At 46.5% G+C, this 14,400-nt stretch overlaps 1 protein-coding gene across 1 annotated transcript in view; it reads left to right on the plus strand.

Annotated features, from left to right (window-relative positions):
* Nucleotides 1–14,400, plus strand: part of DTX1 (deltex E3 ubiquitin ligase 1) — a 448,016-nt gene that overhangs the window by 329,057 nt on the left and 104,559 nt on the right. Inside the window, exon 4 of the mRNA XM_086943241.1 lies at nucleotides 5,325–5,386. Within this exon, the coding sequence (XP_086799367.1) occupies nucleotides 5,325–5,386 (62 nt within the window). The remainder of the gene's footprint in view (nucleotides 1–5,324; nucleotides 5,387–14,400) is intronic.

A 14,400-nucleotide genomic window follows, 5' to 3' on the forward strand; every position in this document is an offset into this window, starting at 1 on the left:
GTTGTAATGGTATGCGTTGTAATGACTGCGATGTGATGACATGCGTTGTAATGGTATGCGTTGTAATGACTGCGATGTGATGACATGCGTTGTAATGGTATGCGTTGTAGTGTCATGCGATGTAATGGTTGTGTTGTAATGGCATGCAATGTAAGGGATGTTGCGATGTAATGACTGCGTTGTAATGGTAGTGCGATGTAAAAGTTGCGTTGTAAAGGTTGTTTCCCGGTTTAACCTACACCGAAGGGTGCTCCTATGGGGTATTAACGCTCACAAATTTTAGCATCTGGTCATAGTTGTGTGCTTTTAACCCAAGTTTAATTTCACCCTTTTGGGCCCAATTGGCATCTCAAAGTGGACGGTGCCTGCGTTCGATTCAGAATAAGAAGTGATTTGGGGTGCCATCAGTTTTTGGCAGGAGGTATCACGTGTGCCCACAAATCACTCGTCAAAGCTAGGAAGTGACTTGTGCCTAAACACCTCCAAAATAAAAGGTGCTCCTGATATCACACCAGTACTGAGATGTTACTCCTTCCCTGGCCTCCTCCATGGGCGTACGAAGGGTCACCCTCTTGGCTAAGTAGAAGTACATTGAGGTAATTCTATGACTGGGAGTTTCTAACGCAGATCCATGCATTCATTTGCAATTCCCTTGTTCAGCTTCAACTGATATAGAATATGCACTTGTGAAACTTTTATTGCGTAATAATGCGTAATTTAGTTTTCTCTTTGTGCGGCTACGTCTTATCACCAAAGTTTCACCGGGGAGAATGCTTTAAACAGCATATGAGCCAGAGGAATTGAAGCATTGAAATGTGCTGAGGCCGGAAGGTACTTTCTACTTGAACTAGTTTCCAACCAGTATCTCACGTAAATGTCATATGCCAAAAATAAACTCGTGTCATTTTCATACAGCCAAATGCCAAGAAGCATTTACTGTGCTAGGTGTCATTTTCACAAACATTATGTGTATTTCATTGCAATGGCCCCAACCCTGGCAGAAGCATTTTACTTGTTTGACAGCAGTGGTATAAAGTCTGTAGTAATGGAACAGAGTCCGCCCAGGTTTACCTAACAAATGTATACCAAGCCTACTAGGAGGTCTGTGCCATGCCGCCATCTTCAGTTTTGGTGCATTGGATTTAAGGAGCCAAGCTATACATGACAGACCTCTTCTTTCACGTTTCAGCAAACTGGCGGGTAGAGACCACCCCAAACGTCTTCATTCTCCCAGTAGGCTTCTTGTGCCTGGTGCATAAGACCCCCTTGCAAACCTGGGTGTGCATAATATGAATGGTTCTGCAATGCAACATATGTACTAACAGGCCGCATGAAACATTGCACAACTGTAGGGGGTCGCCAAATGATCTACCTATATTATATTAGTAAGGCATCCCACAATGCGTGACCCCGTTGGAACTAGCTGCCACTGGAAGGATGAGGGCCTACAAGGCACAACAGACCTCCATTCATGCGTTTGCTTTACCAAGCATTTGCAAAAGCGGATTTTGTCCATTAAAACAACAGGTGCAGCTTGTAAACAAAAGTATTTCCCTTTTAGGAACAGATGTATTAGTCTCATGCCTCCTCAGAAGATCCCCACGCGATTCCCAAAGGGGAAGCTATGCCACGGAGACAACTTCCACTTTGTGAATCAGTTACCACGCATGATATGGTGTAAGTAACTCTTTAGCTATTTGCAAATCGCAATTAAGTGCTTACAAAAGTTTCACACCTCTCCCAACAGTGATTCGAACCCACAAAAAAGATTTCTTGCATGGCGTAACGCCACTTTGCGCTTGCAAACCCGGTGACTTTGCAAATCACTGTGTTTATAAGTTAGTATACCTGGCCCTATATTTCTTCTACTAAATAAGGACAATTTGATGGAATATTGTTTCAAGGGGAGGGTGTAAGGCTGCAGAGCTACCCTCTGCTATGCTTACACTGGGACACTAATCACTGAAAATTAAAGAAAGACTTAGAGCTGTGGCTGTTTACCACCATATTTATAGTTGTGTGTTTTGATTGACTGTATAATGATGCCAAGGTGCTGCATTCTGAATGACCTAGACATCTCCATGTCAGTGCTTTATTAAAACATTAGAAATAAACTAAAAATCTCCTCGCCTCTTTGCTGGTGTGATTTAGGTTTTCACATGCTTCGTGCAGAGTGTTCCGGGTCCCCTGACCATCTCTTCTGTGCTCTAGGTCACATGCTTGGCCTCATATTTAGTGATCCCATATACTATCTCTGGCATTCTCTTGCCCTTTTGCCGCATCTATTGCAGTAGCTCTCTTATCTTGTCTCGCATGCGTTCTAGGACACCAGTCCCTTCGAATGTATAAGTCTTCTCATGTGTTCTAAATCTTACCCACCCATCACTAGTGTTACAGATCACACTGCTCCTCTATGGTAGATCTTCCTTCCTACCATTCTTGTAGTCTACTTTCCTGTCTCACAACTTGTGTGTTCCAGAACTCCTTTCCCTCACTCTAGCTTGCCTGCCTTACATTTTGTGCCATAGTCTGTGCTGTAAGCCTGTCCTTCTCTCATGCGCGCTATATCTTCTTTCCCACCCCATGCTATAGATGCTCTCCTGTGCTCTCTAGAACTCTTGTCCCACCTCTCCTGTGTTTTAGATCTGCTGTCCACATACCCTGTGCTTTAGATATCCCCCCCCCACGTCGGCATTCTCTAGATCTCCCATCACTCCTCTCTTCTGTGTCTTGTTGCACATCTCCTGTGTTTTAGATCCCTAGTCCCATTTCTCCTGTGTTTTAGACCTCCTGTCCCACCTCTCGAGGGATGTTCTGTAATGGCTCTCCTATGTTTTATATCTCCTGTCCCATCTCTCCTGTGTTTAATCTTCGTCCCACCTCTCCTGAGCTCTAGAGCCCTATTGCAAGTCTCTTGTGTTTTAGATCTCTTGTCTCATGTCTCCTGTGCTCTAGAACGTCTTTCACAAATCTTCTGTGTTTTAGATCTCTCGTCCAACCTCTGCTGTGTTTTAGATCTCCCGTGGCACCTCTCCTGTGTTTTAGAAGTCCTGTGCTGGGTCTCCTGTGTTTTAGAAGTCCTGTCCCCCCTCTCCAGTGTTTTTGATGTTCTGCCATGTCTCTCCTGTGTTTTATATCTCCCGTCCCATCTCTCCTGTGCTCTAGAGCGTCTTCCACAAATCTCCTGTGTTTGAGATCTCTCGTCCAACCTCTGCTGTGTTTTAGATCTCCTGTCCCACCTCTCCTGTATTTTAGAAGTCCTGTCCTAGGTGTCCTGTGTTTTACAAGGCCTGTTTTCCCTCTCCTGTGTTTTGGCTCTTCTGTCCCACCTGTCCTGTGTGGTAGAGCTATTGCCTCATCTCTATTGGGTCTCAGTCAATCAATCAAGGTATTTATAAAGCGTGCTACATACCTGTGAGGGTCTCAAGGCGCTTGGGGTGGGGGACGGGCGGGAGGAAGAGCAGCTACTGATCGAAGAGCCAGGTCTTGAGACATCTTCTGAAGGCCAGTAGGTCTTGGGTCTGTCGTAGGTTGGTGGGGAGGGTGTTCCAGGTCTTGGCGGCGAGGTGGGAGAAGGATCTGCAGCCGGTGGTCGTTCTTCCGATGCGGGGGACCGTGGCGAGGGTGATAACGGGTGAGTGGAGGTTGCGGGTGGGGGTGTAGAAGCAGAGTCGTCTGTTGAGGTATGGTGATCCGGTGTTATGGAGAGCTTTGTGTGCGTGGATGAGGAGCTTGAAGGTTATCCTCTTGTTGACGGGGAGCCAGTGTAGGTCTCTCAGGTGGGGTGTGACGTGGCTGCGGCGGGGGATGTCGAGGATCAGTCGTGCCGAGGCGTTCTGGATGCATTGCAACCGTCTCAGGAGCTTGGTTGTTGTTCCTGCGTAGAGGGCATTTCCGTAGTCCAGCTTGCTGGTGACGAGGCCCTGGGTGAAAGTTCTTCTTGTTTCGGTGGGGATCCACTTGAAGATCCTGCGGAGCATTCGGAGGGTGTTGAAGCAGGATGAGGAGACAGTATTGACCTGCTTGGTCATGGAGAGTGTGAAGTCGAGGATGACCCCCAGGTTACGTGCGTGGTTGGTGGGTGTCGGGGCTGTTCCCAGTGATGTTGGCCACCAGGAGTCGTCCCAGGTTGAGGGGGTAGAGCTGAGGATGAGGACATCACCAGAGCACAAAAAGAAGCTTAGTTGAGTAAGATGGCTCTGATCCTGGGGTATTAAATCATGCATGCATTAATTCACTCTTTGGACAGTTTTTTTAGGCCCCATTAAATGTTCTCATGTGCACCTACAACATATTTGCCTGCTTGGATTTTCAACTCTGTAATATTGTTTTTTTCAGTCTTTGTAGGCACCATTTCTATTTTTAAATCCTTTTGTGCTGGGCAGGCATTTTATTTTAATACTTTCTTTTCTGAAATGTATATTTTTGAGATTTAATAACTACAGTCTGTCACCTTAATTTCACACTGTCATTGTATTATTAGAGTGTCATTTACATTTATATTATGTAGTTTGCAAGGGGCATTGGGCAAACGGATTCATCCTTTTTAATCAACATTTGAGTATAAGTTGTTATCTGATGATTTGTTGTGTATCAGTAACCTGGCGCCATGGGGTCTAACACTTTCCGTTGTACAGAGAGTGAATATCTTGTGTTTATATTGTTCTCTTCCTATTTCTCGTTTGTGATCAGTGTTCAGATTCCCTTTTATCAGTGGCTGTGCATTGTAATATAATCTAATGTGAAGGTTTCAACCCTTCCCTAGGCCGGGTGCTGTATAGATTAAAATCAGAATAATAATGAAACTCCGCCAGGGGGGCCCTCGCTAACCTACACAGTTGCTGTGTGATATAGCATTTCTGCTGATGCCCTCCAGCACCTTTGAATACAAACCCGCATTCTATATTTCACTGTGAATCTTGGAACGTACAAAAATCTATTTATGGTAGTTGATTTGAAAACAGTTTCTCATAAAGCAAATTGTGAATTTACATTAATATTGATTTCTGTCAATCACCCTGTTGTTCTTGCTCCCTCTCTATGTTGTTTCTCTCAGTCCCTGGTGTTCTCCTTCGAATTTCTGCCCCTATCTTTTATTTCTGCATTATTATGCCTCTTCCCCGTTCTTATTTTTATCTGTATCACTTTTTGTCAGGTCGTTTTTTTTGTCTATTTTTTGCTCAGTTACTGTCCCTCTTTTTAGCTGCTGTCCCTTTGTTGTTTTTTTTCTCCCCTCCTCCCACATCTCCCTTCTATTGACTCATCTAAATATGCACTCTTGGGCAGCATCTTGAATCTGACTGTCCCTTGTCTCTCTCCTTCAGGGTTCCCGCTCTCCCGGTCAAGAACTTGAATGGTACTGGACCCGTGCACCCGGCCCTGGCAGGTGAGAGCTTTGGCATTTTTCCCACGCTGTTCCATCTTTTATGAGACAATCTTATTGTTATTCCCTTTGACAAGTTTTCGAAAATAATTCCTTTGAAATACAAAGAGCAAAAATTACTCAATTCATTTTCTTGATCATGGTTAGAAATTCCATCCTGTTATTGTCCCAGCAATGACTTTTCTAGGCGATATTTTTTACACGCAGATATCCTGTATCACTCACAGTTTGTGAATCTTACAATTTTTAAGGCATTTTCAGATAAGGCACAGCCTTCTTGGTCCTGCAATTTTCTTGGAGTCTCAAAAGTGGAAATCATCACTGTTCACTTAGAACATCATCTTTTTGCCTCAGAGCTTTAAATGTCACACCTGCAGGCACATGCACCTCGAAGGGTCTGGTCATGCACATAGGTACGGCTTGAGTAATATCGGAACTATGAATACAGGTATGAACCAACATAAGTATTTATAGAGTCGTTTCTGTACATACAGATCCCACTGTACAACCTCCATAGCACCCCCAACACCATCTATTAAAGGTGCCCAACGCTGCGTCAGTTAGCCAAATCAGCAATGGCGGCCCGCAATGGTAGACCACCACCTAGCTCCACATAGAGCTTTATTGTCACAGGATACACCTCCCAGAAGTGTTTAATACCCTACCACGGTATTATCCATCAGAAGCTAGCCCTGGTTCTGATGTGTACTGAGATGAAATTCGAGAGATAGTGAAAATTCCCTTCGGGGCAGTCACTGCCACTGAAAGGCTACAAAGCCTGGGTCAGATACATCTAGCTCATAACAGTCTCAGACCAAATCCATCCACCCTTTTAGAGACGCTGGTATGTCACTAAATGTCCTGATATTCCAATACGGTAGTCAACACTATGGGGTCTATTAGGATGGCGGGCGGATGGCCGTCGCCGGACCGGCGGGCAGACAGCTTGTGATCACAACCTGGAAAACCGCCGGTCACATTAGCATGACGGAGACGACCTCGGCGGTGAGATTTTTCGCCCCACACTTTTTTGCCAGTAGCAGTCCGCACGCCTGCCTAGTGGGCGGAACTGGACCGCTACAGTGGTGCCGGTGCAGGGCCAGGCTCTGCCAGCATGATTATGATGCCGGCTGTAGCCAGTCTTTCCACGGCGGTGGGACCGCCATGGAGAGGCATGCAGAGAATGTCTCCTGGGGCCTATTGCGGGCCCCCAATGTGTTGGGGGTGTGGGTGCACTGGGAGGGTACACATGGTACCCCCTACATGTCCCTGTACCAGGTGCCTGCCATGCAGTGCAGGGATATGCTGGACATGCTCCTTTTGACATTGTGGCGGGGCTGCTGGCAGCAGCAACCGCCGCAATGTTAAAGCCTGCGATCGTACCATCGTGGGCAGATTTCGACTGCGGAGCATACTAATTGGACCGGCCGTTATATCGCGGTCCTGGCAGGTGGTCTTTTCCCGCTACCATGGCGGACGGGGTGATTTCCCGACCGCCATCCTAATAGACCCCTATTTGTGAAGGTGACTTTAGGTGCACTCAGTGGGTAAGTGTAAATATCACTGCCTGCTTAAAATTGGTGCTTTGTGATTTACAACTCCTCACTGAAAATCACTCCTCACGGGAGCAGAAAGCACAAAACTATTTACCAGTTGCAGCATTCGACATAAAAAACGTGTTTCTGAAGGTGACAGGTTAAAGTGTTTGAGGGCTTTACTTGAAACTCATCATGGTCTGCAAGAAGCACAATTCCAAAGGACTTAAATAAAATGAGCCAGCGTAGTCTTATTTGTTAGGGGGTGAGGCATGTGTCCTTCACACTCACCATACGCTGCCATACCACCACTCAAACACTTGAGCATTCTTCATGGCCAAAGAAGACACAAACTTTATGGGGGGACGTGGATAGCCGTTCAGCCAGTAGCTGAACACAATCACTGATCAAATTCAGTGACATCACAGCATGTGACATCACAGGAAGTGGCACAACACAAAGTTGTTACAAGGTCCACAATGAATATAAAATTATTAATATTGTAGGCGCTAAATCTGTTCTTCCAAATTCTGGTGACACTCAATTATAATTTCTTAAGTACTCATTTACAGGATTGGGGACCTTATGTCGGTCTCAAAGGAAGATGACTCCGGAAGAGAGATAAACCAAGTCAAATCTCACCAGACAAGATTCAAAGTCAAAACCATCAAGGTTTATTTAAAAGTTTAGAAGCATTACAGAAAGCAAAACTAGTTAATCAGTTCAAATCAAAATGCTCAAAGTGCAAAAAAGGGTAATTAGCATAGGGTAGTAGAGACTGAGCTCTATTCTAATTATTAGCCAGGGCTAAATACCGTCTAGCAGAAGGCACATAATAATGAGCAAATTGCCATAGGGACTGCTCAGTTTTAAAGGCAAAGGAAAACCCAGAAATATCTCTAAGTGCAGAATAAATGCACAGACTAACGCGAAGCCTGCTCTCTAAGTAAAAGGGAAAGCTTCTAGAAAACATTCCAAAAACAGCATGTTATATAGGTTTTCAGAATTAGAAAATAATGCCCTGTGCATGGTGTGAAGTGGCCTCGTGGGCTGCACTAACACGGATACACTAGTAAAACCAATGAACACTGCAGACATTTTAATTAAACTGGGCAAGTCACAGGGATAATCTGGCCAACATAAAGGTGCACACCAAGATGATAGCAGCCACAATCATCAGAAGTATAAACAACAAACACTTCTTAGTGTAGAGGTCACCCTAAAGTAATTCTTCAAGTGCAGGTTCTTTGAATGCCAAATTTCAGATATATTATTCATATATATAAATAGTATGGATAATATGCGCCTATCATTATGTTTTCGTCACAACTTAATACATTTAGTTTATTCAGAACATGCTTCAGCCTTTAGAAGGAGTATGAGATGGATACAGGACATGCGTTTATGACAGAGATGACAATGAACATTTAGAAGAACTGAGCGTCAATGAAAACAAGTATTTTGCATTGTCAAAGGTGGTAAAACTCTACTACTCCAGCTCTGCAAGTGCACTAGAGCACAGTGGGTTCGTGTGTTGTTGAATGGCCCGAGTCATAGTATTACCAAACTTTGGATACCAGTGGCGGCTGGTCCATGGGGACGTTTGGGTGCCGCCTCCCCTGTTTTCTCGCCGTGCGAAGAGGCAAACAAAGGTAGTTATTATCACCAATGATAATAACTACCATTTGTTTCTGCCTTGCCTTCTCGCACGGCGAGAAAGTAGAAGTTCCTGTGTGGGCGGTGTTACTCGAGGGCAGGGGGGAGCGGCTTGCCCACTGTTGGTAATACTGTCTGTTTGGGCAGCCTGAGAGGCTACCCAAACAGACAGTATTAACAGAGTAGGCAAGCCGCTCCCCCCTGCCCTCGAGTAACCCCTCCCACTCTCCCCGTCTCTCTGTATGCTGCTGTGCTGCAGCATACAGAGAGAAATGACGTCAGTAGGGCAGCCGGCCGAACCAATCCCAGCGCTGGCTGCTGTGGAGAGGAGGGAGGCTGCCTGCTGCCTTCTGATGATGTCGGAATTCTCCAGCAACGGCGGGATTCTGAAATCTGGATCCTGGATCCTCAGTCAGGATTCAAAGAAAAGCGGGAAGCCGTCAACTAAGCCTTAGGTAAGTTTCGGAGACCCGAGCCAGCATTAATATTATTACTGCAGTGAAGTATAATGAGAAGTCGAGGAATCGCCGAGGAATGTTCGGGGAAAACAGCTTGGAGACTCCTATAATTTAAAGTCTATGTCAGGGAAACCCAAACTCAGATGGGATCTCTCGGCATCGAACAGTTTTCTGTGATAAAGTTCAGACTGGAAACAGTTAATTTTAGATGAAAACTGTTTTAAAATGTTTCGCATCGTCATCGTGCACTGTTCTTATTGAAATATATTACAATTTCACTGTTTATTAAACTTAGCATGTAGTGTTAAACAGAAGTGTTCTGACCAGTATTGTACATTATGTTTTAGATATGGCTTTATATACGGTCATTGGTCTGTTGAAGCGTGATTGATTCACATTTTGCTGCCACCCTCCTCCAGAGTCGCTATGCCAGCCCTCTATATCCTTTGGCTGTCTTGCACTTACAATGGCAGAAATTGGTCTAATCGCATGTGCACATCCTGAAAAGGAGTGCACTTCACTGCCAGGGCTGGTGTGCACAGGCTGCTGACTCAGTGCAGTGTAGTGTCAGCTTCTTCTGCAGACCTGTAGGCGCTCGGACTTTAGGCAAATTGTGTGTGTGTGTGTCTGAGAGAAAATCAGGCTTGCTCGCCAACAGGTCCCAAACATTTGCGCTACACCACTTTCAAATGTCACCAGCCGCCACTGTTGGATACTCAGCTTTCGCTTTTTGATGCCTCTTTTAAAAGATATATGCAGTGTAAAGCACCACAGCGTCTGCGTGGACAGTAGACCCTTTGTTTATTGTGCCCTGTGCCACTCACTTCAAACACTGGGAAAAATAAATGCTCCTTCCACCAACTCATTCTTAGATGACTAGAGTTTACAGAAAGCCTTGCATGTTTGCATTACAGAGAAGAAGTAAATACAAATAATTGTATTCAAACCTGTTGACACCCACCAAACCAAAATAGAACATAGTAAAGACTTCTTCAGCACCAGCTTAGGCAGATGAAATAATAACTTGCGCTTGTCCTTTTCTATAACAGCAACTTGGTTTTGGGGGGAAATGATAAAATGAGGTTTTCTGTCGCCAGGTGTCTATTGTCCTCACCAGTGGACTCTTGTGGTCTAGTAGCCGAGTAAGTCAGAAGTTCTTTTGGGCCTTGGGCCATTATATAGAAGTGAGGAGTTCTTATCTTGAAATATGCTTGGTAGGAAATGAGAAGACACAACAGATCAGTATGGAGTACCATCTGGTAGAATTAGCCATTTTAGCTGCCTCGTCATTAGTAAATACAGCAGCTTTCTTTAAAAAAATGCTGCACCATTTGCGGGCCTCTCAAAAAGTGTGGACCCTTCGGTAGAATGAGTCCTCTGCCCCTACTTCTGACGGAGCTGTCGTATCTTGGTAATAACTACAGACAAGTATAAGTATATTTATGTAGGAGCGTTATTGAATGCCTCCTTCCCTGTCCCTGTCCCTACTCTAACTAACCCCATCCTGTCCACGCTCCTCCTCTTCCCTTCCACCCCAGCTGGCTCCACCCACCCATCTACTAGACCGCTGACCATATAACATCTCCCCCTTTCTTAATAAAACAAACAGAACAGTGTGCTAACTCATATCTCCTCAATGAGTCTCTTGGGTCGCTGGATGTCTCGGCGGGGTCGCATAGCCATGGACAAAGTATTCTCATTAATCAGAGGTTCGCTCGGCCGACCCTTACTCTCTTGGTCAACTTGGTCTGACGCTTCCGGAATGAGTATTTCAGTCACATTCATCAAAGGTCCTTTCAGGTCCAGAGGACATTTCTTAAAGTGCGACACATTCCTGGTAACTCGCCGTTGATCAGATTCCGCAGTTAGCATGGTGCCCTTCTGTTGGGTAACCAGCAAAGGTTCATCTCGGAATCGACAGTCAGTTTTTCATTGTTGGTCTTGCTTGACGATCACGTAATCTCTTTCATGCAGGGATGGTGATCTCGCTCTTCTTTTGGTGTCGGCATATGATTTCATCTTGTCTTTGTTGTATTTATCAGTCGCCATCATTTCTAGATGGCTGCGGATCGGTGGCACTGCTCGCAAAGCCCCTTCCCAGGTCGGGATGCGATTTCTCATGGGGCGCCCCAGCATCAGCGTTGCAGGGCACTTTCCGGTGGTTGAATGAGGGGTTGTCCTATAGGCTCTGAGAACCTCGTTGAGACCCACTTGCAGGTCCTTCTTTTCAGCCGTGGCTTGCTGGAATGTCTTTTTGATCGTGGCCATGAATCTTTCGATGGTGCCATTCGCCTGTGGCCACAGAGGTGTAACCTTCCTGTGATTGAAATCCAGGTGTTTTGCAAATGCACTGAACTCGTGCCCATTGAACAGAGGTCCATTGTCCGTTTTCACCTCTCTGGGGACACCCCATGTTGCAAACACTTCATCCAGCACCTTGAGAGTGCTAAAGGCGCTTGTGGATGGCACAAATTGCGTGATGGGAAATCGTGAGTATTCATCGATTATGGCTACCACATATTTGCCAGAGGGTAGTGGTCCGTAGAAATCCATGGCGAGTTCTTGCCATACTCCGTTGGGTAGGGTGGTCATTTGCAATGGGGCCGGTGGGTCACCTTTGTTGGTAGCTGGCACAGATGGCAATCCTTCAGAGTGGACTCTACCATTTGATCGAGGAGGGGAAACCACACGCGTTCCCTGAGAGCTCGCTTTGTCGATACTATTCCTCGATGGCCTTCATGTGCAAGGTTAATGACGCCTTGCCATAGTTGACTGGGGACCACGATCCGTTGACCTCGTAGTATTATTCCATCTGTGGTAGCAGACAGTTTGTCACAGACGTGTGGGAATGCTTGCATCTCCTGCTTGACAGCCGGGTCATTGTCTTCTTCTTGAGGATCATGTCTCCACCGGTTGGTTTGAATCCTGCGGAGTACTTTCTGCAAGATAACATCTTGCGCAGTGATTTCTCGGATAACTTCCATGGGAATGGCAGGTAGCAGTGCTTGGTCGGCCACGAAGTGGATGTACTCTTCGGCAATGGAAGGGTTGGAGTCCGACGATTCATGAGGATGACGGGACATGTAGTCAGCCGGGTTCTCTGCCTTCCCGGGTTTGTGGACAATGGTAAAAGTATATTCCTGAAGTCTCAGGCCCCACATCTCAATCCTCAGAGGCATTTTGGATCTGGGGTTGCCATAGATGGTGACTAGCGCCTGATGATCAGTGATCAAGGTAAAGTGCTTGCCGTAGATAAAAACATGAAAATGTTCACATGCCCAAACCACCGCAAGACTCTCTTTCTCAGGTTGCGAGTAAGCCCTTTCCGGATCGGACAAACTGCGACTGGCATAAGCAACAATGCGTCTCTGGTCAGAGTCATTGTCATATTGTGCTAAGATAGCCCCCAACCCCATATGGCTGGCATCCACAGTGATTTCAGTCTTCCATCTAGGATTGAAGTACGAGAGGTTGTCAGCAGACTCTACTGCACTCTTGATCTCTCTGAACGCTTGCTCACACTGGGGCGTCCAGTCAAAAGGTTGGCCTTGTTTGGTGAGGGTGCAAAGAGGATGGCTGATGGTCGCATAGTCTCTGATGTAACGGGCACAGTAACTGGCCATCCCCAGGAACGATCTTAGTTCACTGACATCCTGAGGGCTCTTGGTGTTGTTCAAAGTCGCTATCTTGTCCGGATCAGTTTTCATCCCTGCACCCGAGAAAATGTGGCCAAAGAATTTTAAAGTGGACTGGTGGAACTCACACTTATCTCTGTTTAATGTCAGGTTCGCATCTAGCAGGGCGTGGCAGACGCGATCAAGTGCTATGTCGTGTTCACGGACATCGGAGCCATACACAAGGATGTCATCGCTGTAATTTAGAGTGTTAGGGATATGCTGAATGATTTGCCGGATCGCCTCTTGAAAAATTTCCGTGGCTGATGAGACACCAAAACTCAGTCTCTTGTATCTGAAGAGTCCTAAGTGGGTTGCAAATGTTGTAATGTAGCGGGACTTGACGTCCAACTCCAGCTGGTGATAGCCTTTGTTTAAATCCAGCTTCGATAACACCCTCGCCCCGTTCAAAGCCGAGATCATGTCGCTTAGATGCGGCCCAGGATCGCGTTCCCTTTCTATCGCAGTGTTGGGTAATCGCATGTCAACACACAACCTCACCTTGCTTGTGGTGCCTTTCTTTGGTACTGTTGGACCCGGCCCTTTAGGCAGGTTCACCCCTAGACTTTTTGCTTTTTCCTAGCCTGTTTCTGGAACCTGGTGTTGGTGATTTTAGGCCTCTGCGCACTTTTTCACTGTGGTACAGTGTAAAGTGCTGGAGCTCTCTGTGTACGTATGGTGAGTGACCTGCCCTCCCATAGGAATGAATGGGGAATATGTATGCCCATGGTAGTTCCTGATGTGTGGGGAGTGCAGGGGCGAATTTGGTATGTATGAACTCGTGAGAATGAATGCTGCAAAATGGTATATGCGGCATGAGTGTGTCTAGTCTAGAAGTGCCTCTTTTAGAAGTTGGCATATTTGTGTAATTTGTGTCTAGCGTGTGATTGGCTGGTGAGCCTGGGTCAGAGTGCCTGGGCCTGCTTGTGGATTAACTGTCTGGTTTGAGGGTGACAGGGGCTGGAGAGCCCAGGAGGTTGTCTGAGTCAGCCCATGGATGAAAGGCAGCATCTGCTGCCAGGGAAGTGGGAGGAGATGGCACCTGATAGTGAAGGGCTGTGCCTGCCTGACTACAAAGCTGGCTTCACCTCCCACTGGGCGACTGTCACCTCTGTCCCTGATACTGAAGGGACTTCCCTCTAAACAAGTCCAGCTGGTTCTCACACTGAGACTTCAAAGACTTCAAAGACTTTTCACTGTATAAGAAGGGGCTGTGTCCCCTTCCAAAATGTTCTTGTTTCTAACTTGAATCTGTCAGGGGCATGCTGCTGCTGGGGCCCAGGGGAATCCGTGGGCCCTGCCCAGCTCCTGGACACCTGATGGACTGATGGGGGACTCTTCCTGACTGTCCCCCTGCTTACTGGACTCCTGAAGGACTTATTGCTGGGACCTGCTGTGTGCTGTCCTTGCTGGGGGCTGACTGGACTCTGCCCCCTTTGTTCCAGGGGGGACTTTATTGTTGGACTTGCTGTGTCCCTGGGACCCTTCTTGATGCAGGGGTCATTCCTGTGGACTTGTCTATGCCCCTAGTGCATTGAGAGCGCTCTTTGCGATATTACGAGCATTTTTGGCGCCTCACGCCCGATGCGTGAGACTAGGCAGGTGCCTACCCTGCGATGTTGTTCGTAGTTTTATTATATTTGCATGCGAGTGCCCATCTCGCTTATATTTGATTTATGTGCCCTCTGGCAGGT

The sequence above is a fragment of the Lissotriton vulgaris genome, chromosome 11 (genome assembly GCF_964263255.1).
Source record: "Lissotriton vulgaris chromosome 11, aLisVul1.2, whole genome shotgun sequence".
Lineage (NCBI taxonomy): Eukaryota > Metazoa > Chordata > Amphibia > Caudata > Salamandridae > Lissotriton > Lissotriton vulgaris.